Source organism: Periplaneta americana, chromosome 5 (genome assembly GCF_040183065.1).
Source record: "Periplaneta americana isolate PAMFEO1 chromosome 5, P.americana_PAMFEO1_priV1, whole genome shotgun sequence".
Lineage (NCBI taxonomy): Eukaryota > Metazoa > Arthropoda > Insecta > Blattodea > Blattidae > Periplaneta > Periplaneta americana.
Window position 1 is genome coordinate 192,838,901 of NC_091121.1, and position 15,703 is coordinate 192,854,603.

At 37.6% G+C, this 15,703-nt stretch overlaps 1 protein-coding gene across 1 annotated transcript; it reads left to right on the forward strand.

Annotated features, from left to right (window-relative positions):
• Positions 1-3,151: 3,151 nt before the first annotated feature.
• Positions 3,152-10,594, forward strand: LOC138700383 (uncharacterized). The gene is made up of 2 exons (XM_069826972.1): positions 3,152-4,371; positions 10,305-10,594. Exon 1 carries the CDS (start codon positions 3,456-3,458, stop codon positions 4,368-4,370), a length of 915 nt encoding a protein of 304 aa, XP_069683073.1. The 5' UTR covers positions 3,152-3,455; the 3' UTR covers position 4,371; positions 10,305-10,594.
• The last annotated feature ends 5,109 nt before the right edge of the window (positions 10,595-15,703 follow it).

Below are 15,703 nucleotides of genomic sequence, written 5' to 3' on the forward strand. Positions count from 1 at the left end.
AAGAGGAGGAAAGAAGTTAACAGCGCAAAATGACACTTTCTTGAAAGAAAGAAGCTACAAATTAGCATACATGTAAGACCAGGTATTGTTAGAGTTGGCCTTCCTTTTGTATAGCAATAATCTGTTTTTGTAAACTGAGTTTCCTAAAGTTTCCAAAATATAATATGTTTTCACTTCCATTCATTGTTGAATAATTGCACAAATGAACAATTACAAGGAAATTCACAACCTCGCAGCATTTTTCACGCACACTACAGCATCACACATGTTGGAAGAGACCAGCTACTAACACGTCACCGGAACCGTTTTACGGAAATGGGAATGAGAAAATAATAATCTGTTAGGAAAGTGAGAACACTGCACCCATCCACGTAGTCTGTGTTGCCACATGTACATTTTACAAGTTCAGTATCACATGCTTTTGAAGAATATCAGTTCTTATAAAGTCATACTACCATTATTGTTCAAAGCTTCTGGTGGCCGATTAATTTTTTTATGTTAAAAATGATGTAGTTCGCAGTACCTTCAATTTCAAATATATTTGTACAAAACTGACAACTCGGCTATTGTCCTGTCTAGTATACAATGAATGGAAGTGAATTTCAGAGGCCAAAAAGATCTGCGATACTAACTTAGAACTACTTCCTCTTTGTTTTATATAAATCCAACTTCAACTTTCAGATATCCTCGAAAGTTTCAAACCATGAACATAGCTTATATACAGGGTGTATCAAAAATACGTGTACAAACTTCAGGCATGGGTTCCTTACACCAAAAGAAGGAAAAAAGTTCATATGAACATATGTCCCATAATCCTTTGTTTCCCCGTTAGGAACTGTTCAACACATTGCTACACTCATAAAATGCAACACACAAAACTCATAACCAATGCTCGAAATGTCCTCCTCTTGCTTCTAGACATGCATGCACTCGTCGAATCATGGACTGTCACACCCTTTCAAATACTCCGGGATGATGTCGAATGATTTCGCAAGCTTCCATGACACGTCGATGAAGAGTTTCATGATCCAGGATGTCTGCTCCATAAACCAATTGTTTAAGGTGCCCCCAAAGATAAAAATCCAAAGGATGAGGTCGGGAGAACGTGCTGGCCATTGAACTGGTCCTCCTCTGCCTATCCATATGTCATGGTAGACATCAGTCAGTGTATCTCGAACAAGGCGACTAAAATGTGCTGGAGCCCCATCATGCATGAACCACATATTTTGTCTTATGTTCAGAGGCACATCTTCGTGCAGTAATTCTGGAAGAGTGTTTTGGATAAAGTCCCTGTAGATAGCACCTGTAAGACGTGCTGATAGAACGTATTGACCTACCAGACAGTCACCTACAATTCCAGCCCACACATTAATCCTAAATTGTTGCTGATGTCTAGCCTGAAATACAGCACGAGGATTACGATCTGCCCATACGTGTTCATTGTGGAAATTGGTAATTCCATCTCTCCAAAACGTTGCCTCGTCTTAGACAAAACTGATGAGACAAATAATGGACTGGCTATTTGTGCTACAAACCATCGGCAAAAGTTCTCCCGTGGTGGGTAATCGGCAGGCGAAAGGCCCTGCACACGTTGCAAATGATACGGATACAAGAGCTGCTCGTGAAGTACCCTCCATGCTGTACTGTGTGATGTACCAGTTGCCACAGCCAATTGTCTTGTACTGATACCTGGATCGTCTTCGACACAGTGTAAAATGTCTTCTTCGAGGTTCAGCGTACGAACAACTCTTGGTCTTCCTCGATCACCAGTCTGTGGTGCAACGGTTCCTGTCTCAGCAACGCAACGATACACAGCAACAAAGGTTTGATGATTCGGTTGTCTTCGGTCTAGAAACGCCATCTGATACAGCCATACACCCTCGCGTCCATTACCAATCGCGCGACCATACATAAAAATGATGTCAGCCTGCTCACGAAATGAATATCGTCCTGCCATGGTTGAACGAAATACGTTAACTCACTCCACGTTCACAATTGCAACGTTGAAGACAGACTAATGACAAATGACACATGTAAACAAGTCTCCATGGCAACACTTCGCCATCTGCAATCCATTTCTGATACAACGAGTCACAGCCTTCTATGAATGAGTGCATAAAGAAATGAAGTTTTGAGGTTGGACCTCGAAGGCCGTTGGACGCAAACTTTTAGTAATAAATGAATAACGGGGAAACAAAGGATTATGGGGCATATGTTCATATGAACTTTTTTCCTTCTTTTGGTGTAAGGAACCCATGCCTGAAGTTTGTACACGTATTTTTGATACACCCTGTATAGTGCAATGAATATATTTTATTTATAATTTAAAAAAACGTTTATATGGTGTCTTTCACAGCTTTGCGTTAAAACTGTTTTTATTGTGCCTCCTCCTAGATGTGTTATAGTCTGGTTGAATGCAGCATCGTTAAATGGCAGCGGTAGCGAGCTTGCTGCACGACGAGTCGGTTTCTATTTCCCGCCCATACGCTGATTCATAGGAAGATCTCCTCCCTATCCATTCATTTACTTGCTTTAAAACTCTGCTTCTTTCTCTGGCTGCCAGCGCGCTGTTGTCTATGTGTGTTAACTGCAGTAAAGGAGGAATGGATTGACTTTCCTCCACACAAACAATCTCGCATCCTTCTCACAGTTTTCTAGCAGCACATGAGTAAAACTCGATCAACCGAGGTTTTCTTATAGCTGTGAACTTAAAAATTATCGAATCTAACTCGAATTTCAAGGCATTTATTTCATTTGGTATTTACTTTCAAAATAAGAAAAATGTGAGGAGGACGTTCCTCCCTTCCCTCCCCCGAGGAACCGCCACTGTAATTTCAAGTGATGTGGTTTGTAAATGTGAACAACGAAAGGCTCGCGCTAGTTTCATATGGCGGACGCGCTTTAAATACGAAAGGCTCGCGCCAGTTTCATGGAGGCTGTGAGATGATTAACTCTCTTGTATTACATGGCCATAGCTGATTCGTAATGGGTAAAAAGTGACTGGCCTGACGTCGACTGAGAGGAGAGGCTTATAGTAGTCACGCACATAAATGCAGTAGAGAATCGCGGTGGCAATGCATGATATATCCGCTCATGCGCAGTTAATCATCTCATAGCCTCTGTGAAACCGGCGCGAGCCTTTCGTGATTCGAGCGGTGGTGGCCGGGGTAATATTTTGGCTCATATAGGAAATTTTCATACCTCTATAGGGAAACTTACTTCTGACTAATTGGCGACACTGAATTGGAGGTAATGCGTTTTAATTTTCAAGAAAGTAAGAATATTCAACGGAATTTAACTTATTTAATGTTAACATACTTAATTAAATTAGACTCACGTCAGACTTTGCATTCAAACAATGAGAAGGGACGCTAACACCGGTTAGTAGAGCTGATAGTGAATCGATAAAGAAATTGAAGTGAAGTGAAAAAGTTACTCACTTTTTACTCGCAGACATGGCGTGCTCTGGATGTAACATGAGCTTGTGTGAGTGTTTAGAGAAGAAGAATGACGAGGAAGCAATGGATTTTATGATAGAACACGGAGTGATTAAGGACTCAACTTTGTGTGGCAGGTGCGAAGGACCTCTGAAATTGGTTAGGGGTTCAATGCGATTCCAGTGCGGAAAGTACATACGCAAAGGAAAGAAAGCTCCTATGAAGTGTTGTTTTACCGTGTCGGGAAAGAAAGGCACATTTTTTGGCAATTGCAACTTACCTATGCTAACGGTATTTAGATTTGTCTCTTTCCTCCTGCATCTGAAACCTCCACGACACACACTAGTGAAGGAGGAGCTCCGCATGTCTGACAGTAGTGTTGTGAATTGGTATAGTTGTTGCAGGGAGGTCTTCATCTATTCCATTCAGCAAGACAGTGAAGTAATAGGGGGAGAAGGTCTTACTGTTGAAATACATGAAGCGAAATTTGGAAAAAGTAAAAACTCTTCTCATATAATAGAAGGCCATTGGGTTTTGGGTGGAATAGAGCGTGATACGGGCAAGTGTTTCCTTGTGTCCGTCGCGCAAAGAGACAGTGCCACTTTACTCGCGGTAGTAAAGGAAAAAATCCGTCCAGGAACCACGATTATTAGTGACTGTTGGAAGGCATACAACTGTTTACAGGAGGAGGGTTATGTCAATCTAACAGTTAATCACACCTACAATTTCGTGGACTCGGAAACTTGTGATATCTCAGATAAAGTTGAGGGAACGTGGCAGGAAGTTCACAGCAGTAGACCAAAATATGGCGTGAGAAATGGAAATTTTGTGGGGTACCTTGCGGAATATTTATTTAAGCGCAAGTACCCCCGCCAGGAGCGTATACACCATTTCTTTCGGGCTGCCGCATCGCTGTACCCGCCACAGTATTGAGGTGAGTGTGGTATTAATGTATAGTTTTAGCACAGTCTAGTATATACAGTCACGAAACTCAATACGTAATAAATGTGCATCCATAGATAGTTGCTAACCACTAGGATCGCTACTATCGCCTCATTACAGACAATGCGAAATAGTACCTGCACAGTCTATTGTTCCTAGCACCCTCAAAACTCAAGCTTCGTGACTGTATGTACTAGACTGTGGTTTTAGTTACTAAATGCATAATCCCTGGTTTTATGTGAGTGACAGTGTTATCTCTGGCGTCGAGTGTCAAATGCACATAGCTAATTTTGTAATGTGTTAGATAAATTTATTTTTCTCTAAAAAGTGGCCATATTTCATGGTTTTTCGAGAATGAAAATGACTGAAAAATGGCACAATCGGCACGAGTGCACATTACCGGAGCCGTCAGATTTTTACATATGAAGAGTACAGGGAAAGAAGCTTAGTCCACTTTAGCAAATTGTTTAGGACATCAATTGGCTAAACTAGCGCTGAGGTAGTTCCCTGCGTACTCCGCTTATACACCTTGCATATACGAATCTGTGACAGGTTAAGTTTGGTTAGTTTAGCCTTTCGTTATGGCTTGCATATACGATAAACTGCATTTCCACAAAAAAATCCCTATAAATTCAACGATTTTGACTTGCAAAATCACCTAAATTACCTACCTCAGTGCTAATTTCATCACCAAATTGTCTTACGGGTTCGTGGAAGTAAACTGTCGTGGAATAAAATCTGTTCCCTTTTCTCGTTTATCTACTCTGTTCTTCTTTCTTTGTCCGTTTCTTCTCACTTCCTACTACTCTCTACTATCTTCATTACACTCTTTTTTTTTTTATCAACACACACTCGCACATATACAAAGTGAACCGTAAGTAATGTCTTTAATTTTAGGGGGTTATTTTTTTTTAGATATTTCAAACAAAGTTTAGTGCAATGTTGCTCGCTTTTCTTCCTTTTCGAGGTAAAAATTGTTTTAATATGAAACATTTTATAGCGTGTTTCAGGAAAGCCATTGATTTAATTTCCAATACGTCCAGTCAATTTAAGAGAGAAGGGTATTATGATAATAAATGTTTCAAAGAATTTTAGTTTTGTCTTATAAGGAAATGTGCAGAAATTTGATCCGAACAAATGTAATATTTTAAAAGTTATTTTCAGAACGAAAAGCTACAATTGTTCAGATCAAATATCTGCACATTTGAAGGTCAAAACTAAAATTTTCAATCATTTATTATCATAATACAATGCTGTCATAAACTGACTGAACATATTGGGAATTAATTCAATAGCTTTCTCAAAATATGCTCTGAAATGTTTTTTTTCTCTCTCGAAAAGGAAGCGAAAAGAGCAAAAATTGTGTAAAACTGTGTAGTTTGAAATAATCCCTTGAAATTAATGACATTACTGTTCACACAGTATATATAGACCTATATTAATTATTCTTATCATATTGGAGTTACGGGAATTGATACAGAAACCTTCTGCTTAGTATTCTCTCATCGTAACCATTAGACCACAAGATTGTTGAAAAGCTCAACATTAAAATTCTACATACAGACTACATCTTGAGTACACAACTTTTAACATTATACCTATCACTTCGGAAAACGTATTATGTGTCTTCTTAAATTTTATTACCTTGTTAACATGTTTCAGCCTGCTATTGGCCATCTTCAGAACTGGCTGTTGCTGGTCTTGGCGCCTTTTGTTTTGTTTCATGTGTGGGTGTGTTTGTGTAGTGTAATGTGAGTCAAAGACACCCACACAGGAAACAAAAAAAAAGGCGCCAAGACCAGCAACAGCCAGTTCTGAAGATGGCCAATAGCAGGCTGAAACATGTTAACAATATAATAAAATTTAAGAAGTGAAAGACACATAATACGTTTTCCGAGATTAAAATTCGTTATAAGATATAACTTCGGTAATGTGTTTAACCCTTTCAGTCACGAATTACTGTGTGTTGTTGTTTGGAAAAGTCTAATTGTTTGTTCTTGACTCCTTTTAAGTTTTTTTGAATTGCCCACAGTATCATTTTTACAGCACGAAGCCTGGAGTTCCAGATATGAACTGCCCACTCGCTCTCTACAACTTATTGTCCATGAAGCGGCATTGAAGTTGCTGTCCTCTGTAGAGGATGCAGTGAATGATAGGGTTAACCAATTTCAATTGTCTATAAAAATTTATCGATTCATGTAATACCGAAATGATTGCAATTTAAATTTTACGAATGACAATTACACTTTTACTACGTCATACTACTTTTGACCAATAAAACGGTACGAAAGGACGTCTTTCAACCAATCATGACTGCTTATCGCACAATTTTATCGCGTCCCTAGCATTTGTTTAATTTTATCGCATCCCTAGCATTTGTTTATTTTTATCACTACCCTAGCATTTGTTTCTTTGTTTGCCAACATTTCAAACTGCACTGGTCTGGACGTCAAAAAAAAAAAAAAAAAAACACAAAATTACAAACCACTCCAGTCAATGCACAACACTTTCAAATATGACTCACATTGGCATTCAAGAACAAGAATTAATAAAGATCACTCGTCATAGCTATGCATCTTCCCTGAAACCCTATTTACAAATAAATGAAGAGCACCATTCGGAAATCCTGAATATGTTCAGGGATACACCATATACATCACCGAGTTCACTTCTTTTACGCACACGTCCAATATAACATCAACTGAACCACCAATCACTAAAACATTCAAATTTGAAAATTGTACCTACTTTCAATCATTGTTTCTTTTAAAATTCATGTTTATTTTTTATTTCATCATCGTTAATTAAAACGTTTCTTGTTTATGTCATCATCCCTAATTAAAACTTTTCTAACACTCGTTTATATTATTTAGGTTATGTTATAGCTTCTGCTATATGATATGAATAGTCATGTATCAGAGATTGTTTAATACTAAGATTTATTGAAAATCATCTGTCAAGTGACGTTGATTACTGGGATCGGGATAAATGAAGTGGAATGCAACTGTTTTAATAAAAAATGAAACTGAATCAACAAAGCCTTCTTGATTAGTAATCGTCCACAGAGTTCAATGAAGATTCCATAGTTGGCACAACTGATAATAAAACAGCTATTCATAACACACTACTGCCATCTACTAACATAATATTTATAATGTTGAGATGGTACAAATTTGAAGACAGTTTTGTATTTTCGTAAGTCAATTAATATTTTATTGTATTGGAGTACTTCGTTACTTCTAATCTTTATATACTTTCTTCTAATCGTGTAATAGTCAATTAAATCCCACTCGAGTTTTGATTTTCTCTAGATAAATCAAAACCTCTAGTGAGATTATTGTTGATAACACTTCAAAACTTCACATTGACAATTCAGCAATACAAATGAAGACAGCGAATTAGATATAAGTGAGTAATAAAATGACATTCATTCTTAGTTTTCTGCCCAAGGGCAGGTCTTTCACTGTCAACCGAGCATTTTCCAATGTTTCCTATTTTCTACCTTCCTCTTTGTCTCTACATAATATATCTTAATGTCATATAACCTAACCATATGACAACTCCCATGTTTAAGAAACTATAGCAATCATATTTTTCCCATGGTTACAGTTGTTGACAATCATGGAACGTTACATCATTCCACAATGTGTAGAAATAGTTAACATTTATTATCAAAATGGATCATTTGTTTGCCAAATATTCCACGCATTAAGTGAAGTGTGCAGTGTGCTAAGATATTGAGCTATGATCAGGGCTGGGCAAAATACTGACATCCAAGTATTTCAAATACAAATACAAAATACTTCAAATAATTGTAGGCCTATTTGAAATACAAATACAAAATACTTTTAAAAAATTAACCAAAATACATTTGTATTTCAAATACTCGATAAAATATATAGGCCTAAAGAAATAAGAATATTACTGAAAATCTAAAATATTATATTAATATTAAAAGTATTTTACCTCGAAGTTTTATATAAACACTGTAACTGAACTTCTTCCTTTTCCCAGTCAGCAATGAAATTATGCTACATATGAATAATTACTGCTTCCTTTGAAAACAACCAGTTCCTCAAATGTTCATAAGATAAGGATCCCCTTGCTTGTAAATGAATCAATCCTACAAAACAGAACAGTCTTTCTACAGGCGTAGAGGAACACAAACTTGTATTATAATTTATAATAGCTTGTTTCACTGTTGGGTAATTCTCTAGAGTGCACAGGGTTGTCCCTTTGCCATTGAAGAATTGTATGAGCTCACACTCCACAGCAGACAAGTTCTTTTCTTTTTGCTTTTCAAAGTCTATTTTACTTGAGTTGAAAACATAAGAATTGTTTTCATTGTCTTCATCATCTGAACTGACCAAAGATGTAGCAGACAACTGCTCAGCTGATTTCACAACACATATTCTGTGCCCTCTTCTTATCACTTAGTGAGGAAAAGTCAGGTAGCCATCTCATCTTCAATGATGGGTGGAGCAAGCTGCCAAAATAGCTCAATTTTCTTCTGGGATCAGATCAAACATCACTTTAAATCTTGATGAAAGTGAACTTATTAGGATTGGAGTTATTTGGAATAGATGGTGTAGATTACTAGGTAACAGAATATGTAATCTGTTTTTAAGGAAAATTAATGTGAACAAAAGTTGGCCGTAATAGCACATCTTCTCATTTGCATTAAATTAAGGGCTACAGCAATGGGTTTCAGAACTACACAATATTCTTCAAGGTACTGAAACTCAACATGTTTGAAGGTTGGCAATCCCAGTTTTTCACATATACTGTTTATATCATGTTTGAATTGCAATATTTGAGAGACTGAGTCATAAAGAGAATTCCATCGAGTTGACCAAGGAAACTTTAATGAATATTTCAAGACATCTGATATAATTTCTGAGTATTTGAGTCTCCTAGACGCATTCCATAATGCTGAACATTTAGCAAGTGTTGGGTGATGGATCCTTGATGCTGTTGGAGATTTCTTAATGGCATTAAGGAAATCAGTTGCGGCAAGAAAACTAAGTGTATGGCTAGCATATCTGAAATGGGTAGGCAAATAAGACAAAAATTCATTCTTCAAATCGAAATCCAAAACTTGAAGAACAAGAAGAAGAAAAAAGTATTTTGAGTATTTGAAATACAAAATACATCAATTTTATGTATTTAAATACAAAATTGCCCATTTTCGAAAATCCTTACAAATTACAAAATACAAGTGTATTTCAAATACGTATTTGAAATACATGTATTTCAAATACTGCCCAGCCCTGGCTATGATAAGGGTTTAGTTTTGATCTCAATTGGAAGGTATGAATCTCAGAAACATCTCGTTTCAGCAAGATGGTGCCACGTGTCATACTGCTCACGAAACAGCCGACCTTTTGAGGAAGAAGTTCAGAGGCTTCATCATTTCACATGGTGGTGTTGTTAACTGACACCCGAGATCATGTGATTTAACGCTGCTGGATTACTTCTTATGGGGTTATGTTAAATAACGGATTTATGCCAACAAGCCAGGAACAGTTAATGACCTAAGGAACAATATTACGTGCATTATTCATGAAATTGAGCCTGGTTTATGTTTTATGTTTGTCATTGAAAATTGGAAGACCCATATATGCACAATTCAATGAAGCCATGGCGACCATTTAACTGACGTTCTCCCCCATAAGTATTGACATTAAATGTACTTCAAAATAATAACAATAAAATAGATAAACCTCTTTCGTTTATACAATTTATTTCATTTTAAAAGTATGACACTCTTATTGGAAGATCCTTTATATTTCTTTAGAAGTGAGATTTCCTTCAAATTGGGAATCAGTTGCATTGTTTTTGAATGCATGTGCTGAAAATAGTTTTAATTTCAGAGAGAAGAAATTAAATTTTCGTTTTTTGACAGCTCTATATCTTTATTTCCAGATTTTCGTCTGCTACTGGACATTTTAAGTCTGGATGACTGACTGCAATGTACATAGTGTAACTACAGACTTTGAGGATAAAGTCATCAATGCTGCAAGATCTTGCTTGCTTAGATGACAGTGTATGTCCACTAGCAAAGGTGCTAGTGACATATTATGTTTCTCTATAAGTTGGCAATATATGGACAATTGATGTGGAAGCTAGAATAAGATGGAATTAGTTATACTGAAAATATACTATTTATATGACATGCATGTACTTCATGAGTAATAAATAGTGGTTGTCAAGGAGTGCTTTTCTTTGTGGAATGTTGTATTTACCATTGAATTTAAATTTTCCCACCAAAAAAGATGGTATATATTCGCTATGTGCATCATATTGGAATGTCCTACAGAGTCCTACGTTTCACATGACTGTATTTTGTCCAGACTTTAAAGGTGATGAGGATTCAATGGAAATAACATGTGACCAAGCTGTATATAAAATAACTAATTATTTATATATATATATATATATATATATATACATATACATATACAGGGCGTTTATAAAATATGGGGCAAAATTTCAGGTAAGTATTTCCCACATGTAGACAATCAAAATAGTTCATTACAACATGTGTCCGGAAATGCTTTATTTCCGAGTTATGGCCTTCACAACATTGAAATTCACCAGAACGTTTTTCTTTCCGCAGGTCGTTGCCGTCAAAGGAGACATTAAGAGGGCACTCTGACAGTTCATTCCAAGGCGAAGGTTACATTCAGTGTTGTGTAGGCGTTAGACTGTGCGACATGTATTCAAATCAAGAGCTGGCACAGATACACTTCATGTACGGTAAGGCGGACGGCATTGCTGCGCTGGCTCGTCGTTTGTACCAGGAGAGGTACCCACAGCGACAATGTCCAGATCGGAAGATATTTGTACGTCTCCATTACCGTCTGTGCGAGTATGGAAAATTTAACTCTCCTGGTTTGGGAAGGGGACGACCAAGATCTACAACTCCAGAAGTATAGGAGGAGATTCTGGAGGCTGTGAACATGACTCCTTCTATCAGCACACGAAGGGTAGCGTTGCAAGTCAATGTTCCTCATACGACTGTATGGAGACTGTTGAAAGAGTGTCAATTGTATCCTTATCATTTGCAACGTGTCCAGGCCCTGTCACCAGCAGATTACCCTGCACGAGTTAGGTTCTGTCAGTGGTTCTTGCAGCAGTGTGGTGTAAATCCGAACTTTCCTGCCTTAGTATTATTTACAGATGAAGCACAGTTCACACGAGATGGCATAACAAATTTCCAAACTGTTCCATCTCATCACCAAGTGCGGTTCTCCCTCAACATGTGGGCCGGTATCATTGGTGATCGATTAGTTGGACCCCATGTACTTGTAAACAGACTTACGGGGCAGGCGTACACAAACTTCCTGGAAAACACCATACCTCATGTTTTAGAAGACACTCCACTGATCAATCGTCAACACATTCACTTCTTGCATGATAGCGCTCCTGCACACTTCAGTCGTACAGCTCACCGGTACTTGGATCGAAGGTTTCCTGATTGATGGATAGGTAGAGGTGGCCCAATTGCTTGGCCTCCACGCTCACCTGATCTGAACCCTCTCGATTTCTACTTGTGGGGCAATTTAAAATCATTGGTTTATTCGTCTCCGGTACCTGATTTGGAATCCCTTCGGAATCGAATTGTGGCATGTTCTGAGGACATACGCAATACTCCTGGAGTTTGGGATCGTGTTCGCAGGTCAATGAGACATCGATGTGAGGTCTGTATTCAAGCAGGAGGTGGACATTTTGAACATCTTCTGTAATGACAACGACCTGCGGAAAGAAAAACGTTCCGGTGAATTTCAATGTTGTGAAGGCCATACCTGAAATTATGCCCCGTATTTTTGAAACACCCTGTATAACTAATGGCGTGTACTTGATTGTTCATCATTCACCCATATGAAGCCAGTTATGTAGACCAATTTACCAACAGTCGTTGCCTAGGGTGCGTCGTAGGAGACTGGTCTACGCTACACCTGCGTTGAGATCAGATGATATGGAGATTTATTGGGATGTCACATGGGAACCGGAGCTCCTGGAGAAAACCTCTGTATTACCTGGACCACGAGCTTGTCCAGCACAAGTTATAACTCTGATCGAACCCGGGTCCACAGGATTACAAGTCCACACTTTAACCACCAGACCACCATGGTAGCTGATATAAGCATATAAATAAATATACTATAAATATATCATATTAAATACATGAATAAAAGAACGCTAAATGAATATAACAAAGTTGAATGAAATATTAACAGACTCTAGAATTAGGAAACTATAGTCCTGTCGCTCTAATTTCCGGCAGCCAATCGCATTGCAGATCGGCTACATTTAAACGTGTGCATCTTATGATTCACTGTTGAAGACGTTATTCATTTTTTAAGGCTCGATAAATACTTAATATAATCGCCCGCCATTTTCGCTCTTTCGTTGGCGTTCGCAGAAAGCACACGAAGACGTTATTTGCTGCTCAATTATTTGCTGAATTACAGTGCGTTTGATTTATTATCATAGGAGCTACGACATGATAATATTTAACAGTGTGGCAAATAGATCCCTCGTCTGGTAGCTCGGCAACGAAAGAACAAAAATGGCGAACGATACTACCTACCTAGACTTTATAGAGCCTTGACTTCCAAAGACGTAAGCAAAGAAGAGGAGTCACACTGGGAATAACAGCGTCACTGCTATAGTAGCCAGAGTTGGGGTGTAGTCAATATATACTGCAGGGCTGTGTCTTCTGCAACTGGTACTGATGATTTTAATTTACTTCTTTTGTGGTTTATGGATGGACGGTATAGAAGAATGTGTTCCAGATCTTCATTATGATTATTACACCACAGAAGTAGGATTACCGAAATGTGAAATCGGTGTAGGTACAATTGAGTGACAATGTGACCTGTTCTGGCTCTTGTTAAAAATGTTTGAACATGTCTGGGCAAGTTTTGTACATTTCCAGGTCATTTGGTTTCTTTTGTACAGACTGTAAAATTTTTCTTTTGTCAGAAGAGAGCCAATTGTTGATCCATACTTACTTACTTACAAATGGCTTTTAAGGAACCCGAAGGTTCATTGCCGCCCTCACATAAGCCCGCCATCGGTCCCTATCCTGTGCAAGATTAAGCCAGTCTCTATCATCATACCCCACCTCCCTCAAATCCATTTTAATATTATCCTCCCATCTACGTCTCGGCCTCCCTAAAGGTCCTTTTCCCTCCGGTCTCCCAACTAACACTCTATATGCATTTCTGGATTCGCCCATACGTGCTACATGCCCTGCCCATCTCAAACGTCTGGATTTCAAGTTCCTAATTATGTCAGGTGAAGAATACAATGCGTGCAGTTCTGTGTTGTGTAACTTTCTCCATTCTCCTGTAACTTCATCCCGCTTAGCCCCAAATATTTTCCTAAGCACCTTATTCTCAAACACCCTTAACCTACGTTCCTCTCTCAGAGTGAGAGTAATTGTTGATCCATAGGTTTGTAAAATGAGACTTTACTGAAGCAAAAGCACTGGATAGAGATATCACTTGAAGAGGTCTTGGTTGCAAATATGTTGCCTGTTTTGCAATATTATCGACTTTCTCGTTTCCAGGTATACCACAATGTCTAGGTATCCATTGAAATGTTATTTCCTTTTGGAGTTCTTTTAGTTTACTTAGTTGTTTCTGAATTGGAATAATTCTATGTGCATATAGGTTTGGTACATATAAGAATATAAATGAATATAAGAAAATTGAATGAAATATTAACAGACTCTAGAATCAGGAAACTAAATATCTGACTTCTCATAGAACATAATAAATAATTCTGTATATAAATCTTATTTAGTTGGCGACAGACAAGTAGCTGTGAATAAGATCTGTGGTTTGGTTCAATTAGTCAGCTAGTCAATCCCAATAAATTACCTCCGAGATCCCGAGCTTATAAACCAAATACATTATAACAACTGAAGTATGTTGGAGTTAACCTAGCTGGCCTGCTAGCTTTGGTAAACTATCCCATACGACTTGCCAGGCTGATAACTCCATGCAAGCAATGGAACTGGTAACCTAGGTTCTTTTTCCATGAGTACTTGTTTGATGGTGCTGCCACCTAGTGATGAGGGAAAGGAGTCTCCCATAGCAACAAGAAGAGCCTAGCATCAAATATTTGAGCTGATATATGGCTCAATATATACTGCTAGCAACCCTTTATATGACATATACCTCTTGAATTTGTAAGTTCTAATTACCACTAATTGCATTCGTGAATTATTTATAGAACTCTAATGTAGCCTATAACAACTGTTAAATATCTTGTTAATTTAACATTTAATTTTTGTGCTGTTATTAAGTGTAACAGGTTGTTAAACTTTTAATATGGCAAGACAACCTATTTTCCTGAACAGTACATATAAAAGAATTGAGCCCAGAATATATTATGTTACTGTCATGCTGGAAGCTGAATGTGTGATTGTTACAGTGTGAGGCAAATACCAGTGTTTAAAAGTGTGTGTGTGTGTGTTATATCTAGTTTGTCAGTTCCCAACAGAACTCAAAAGTAAAAGACAATGAATACATTCAGAAATTTAGAAAACTGTCACTTGCCAGTAAAGAACTGAAAAACTGATTATTTTAAATACCCGCTGCTCCCTCTATTGTGCATTGTAGGTACTGTCAGTGAAATTTAAAATCATGTCTGATTGATTTACTTGTTCATCGTAGGAGTAAAAAACTGCAGAACCTCTTTCTTCTCAGTGACTTTTGAAATTGAATGTGTGTGTAGTTCGGCATGTAAATAAAAGTTCCACTGCAAAAGCTATGTTAACTCTCTTTGTACTTAATCATTGTACTATTAGATCTGTGGATCACCTTTGCGACTTCTCAAAAAAAGTTTCACAGATGACGAAAATACCATATGAAGAGTCCACTGCAAGAATGATGGATGTCACTTTCTTGTCGAAAATGAACCAAGACTGTCAATGCATAGCTTAAGACATATAGAATGTACATACAGAGTTATATGGCATTAACACTGATAGTCATTGTTCAGTAATGATCGGAAAATCACAGTTAAGCTTTGAGCGCTAAGCATTTCAAACTTTCAGTTGCTTCTCCTGAAAATGTATTCCAAGTGATATCCATCATTCTTGCAGTGGACTCTTCATATGGGTTTACATCAAACCAAATGTAGTGGCATTAAAAAAAATATTCTTTACTCACTTCAAGATTGATCTGAAGAATGACTTGGGGAAGGATATTTTAGTGTTATAGTAGACGAATTTACAGACATAAGTTAGTGTCACCAATTGTTGTTGTTTACTTATCTGAAAACTTGTGTTGCCTTGTTTCCACTTC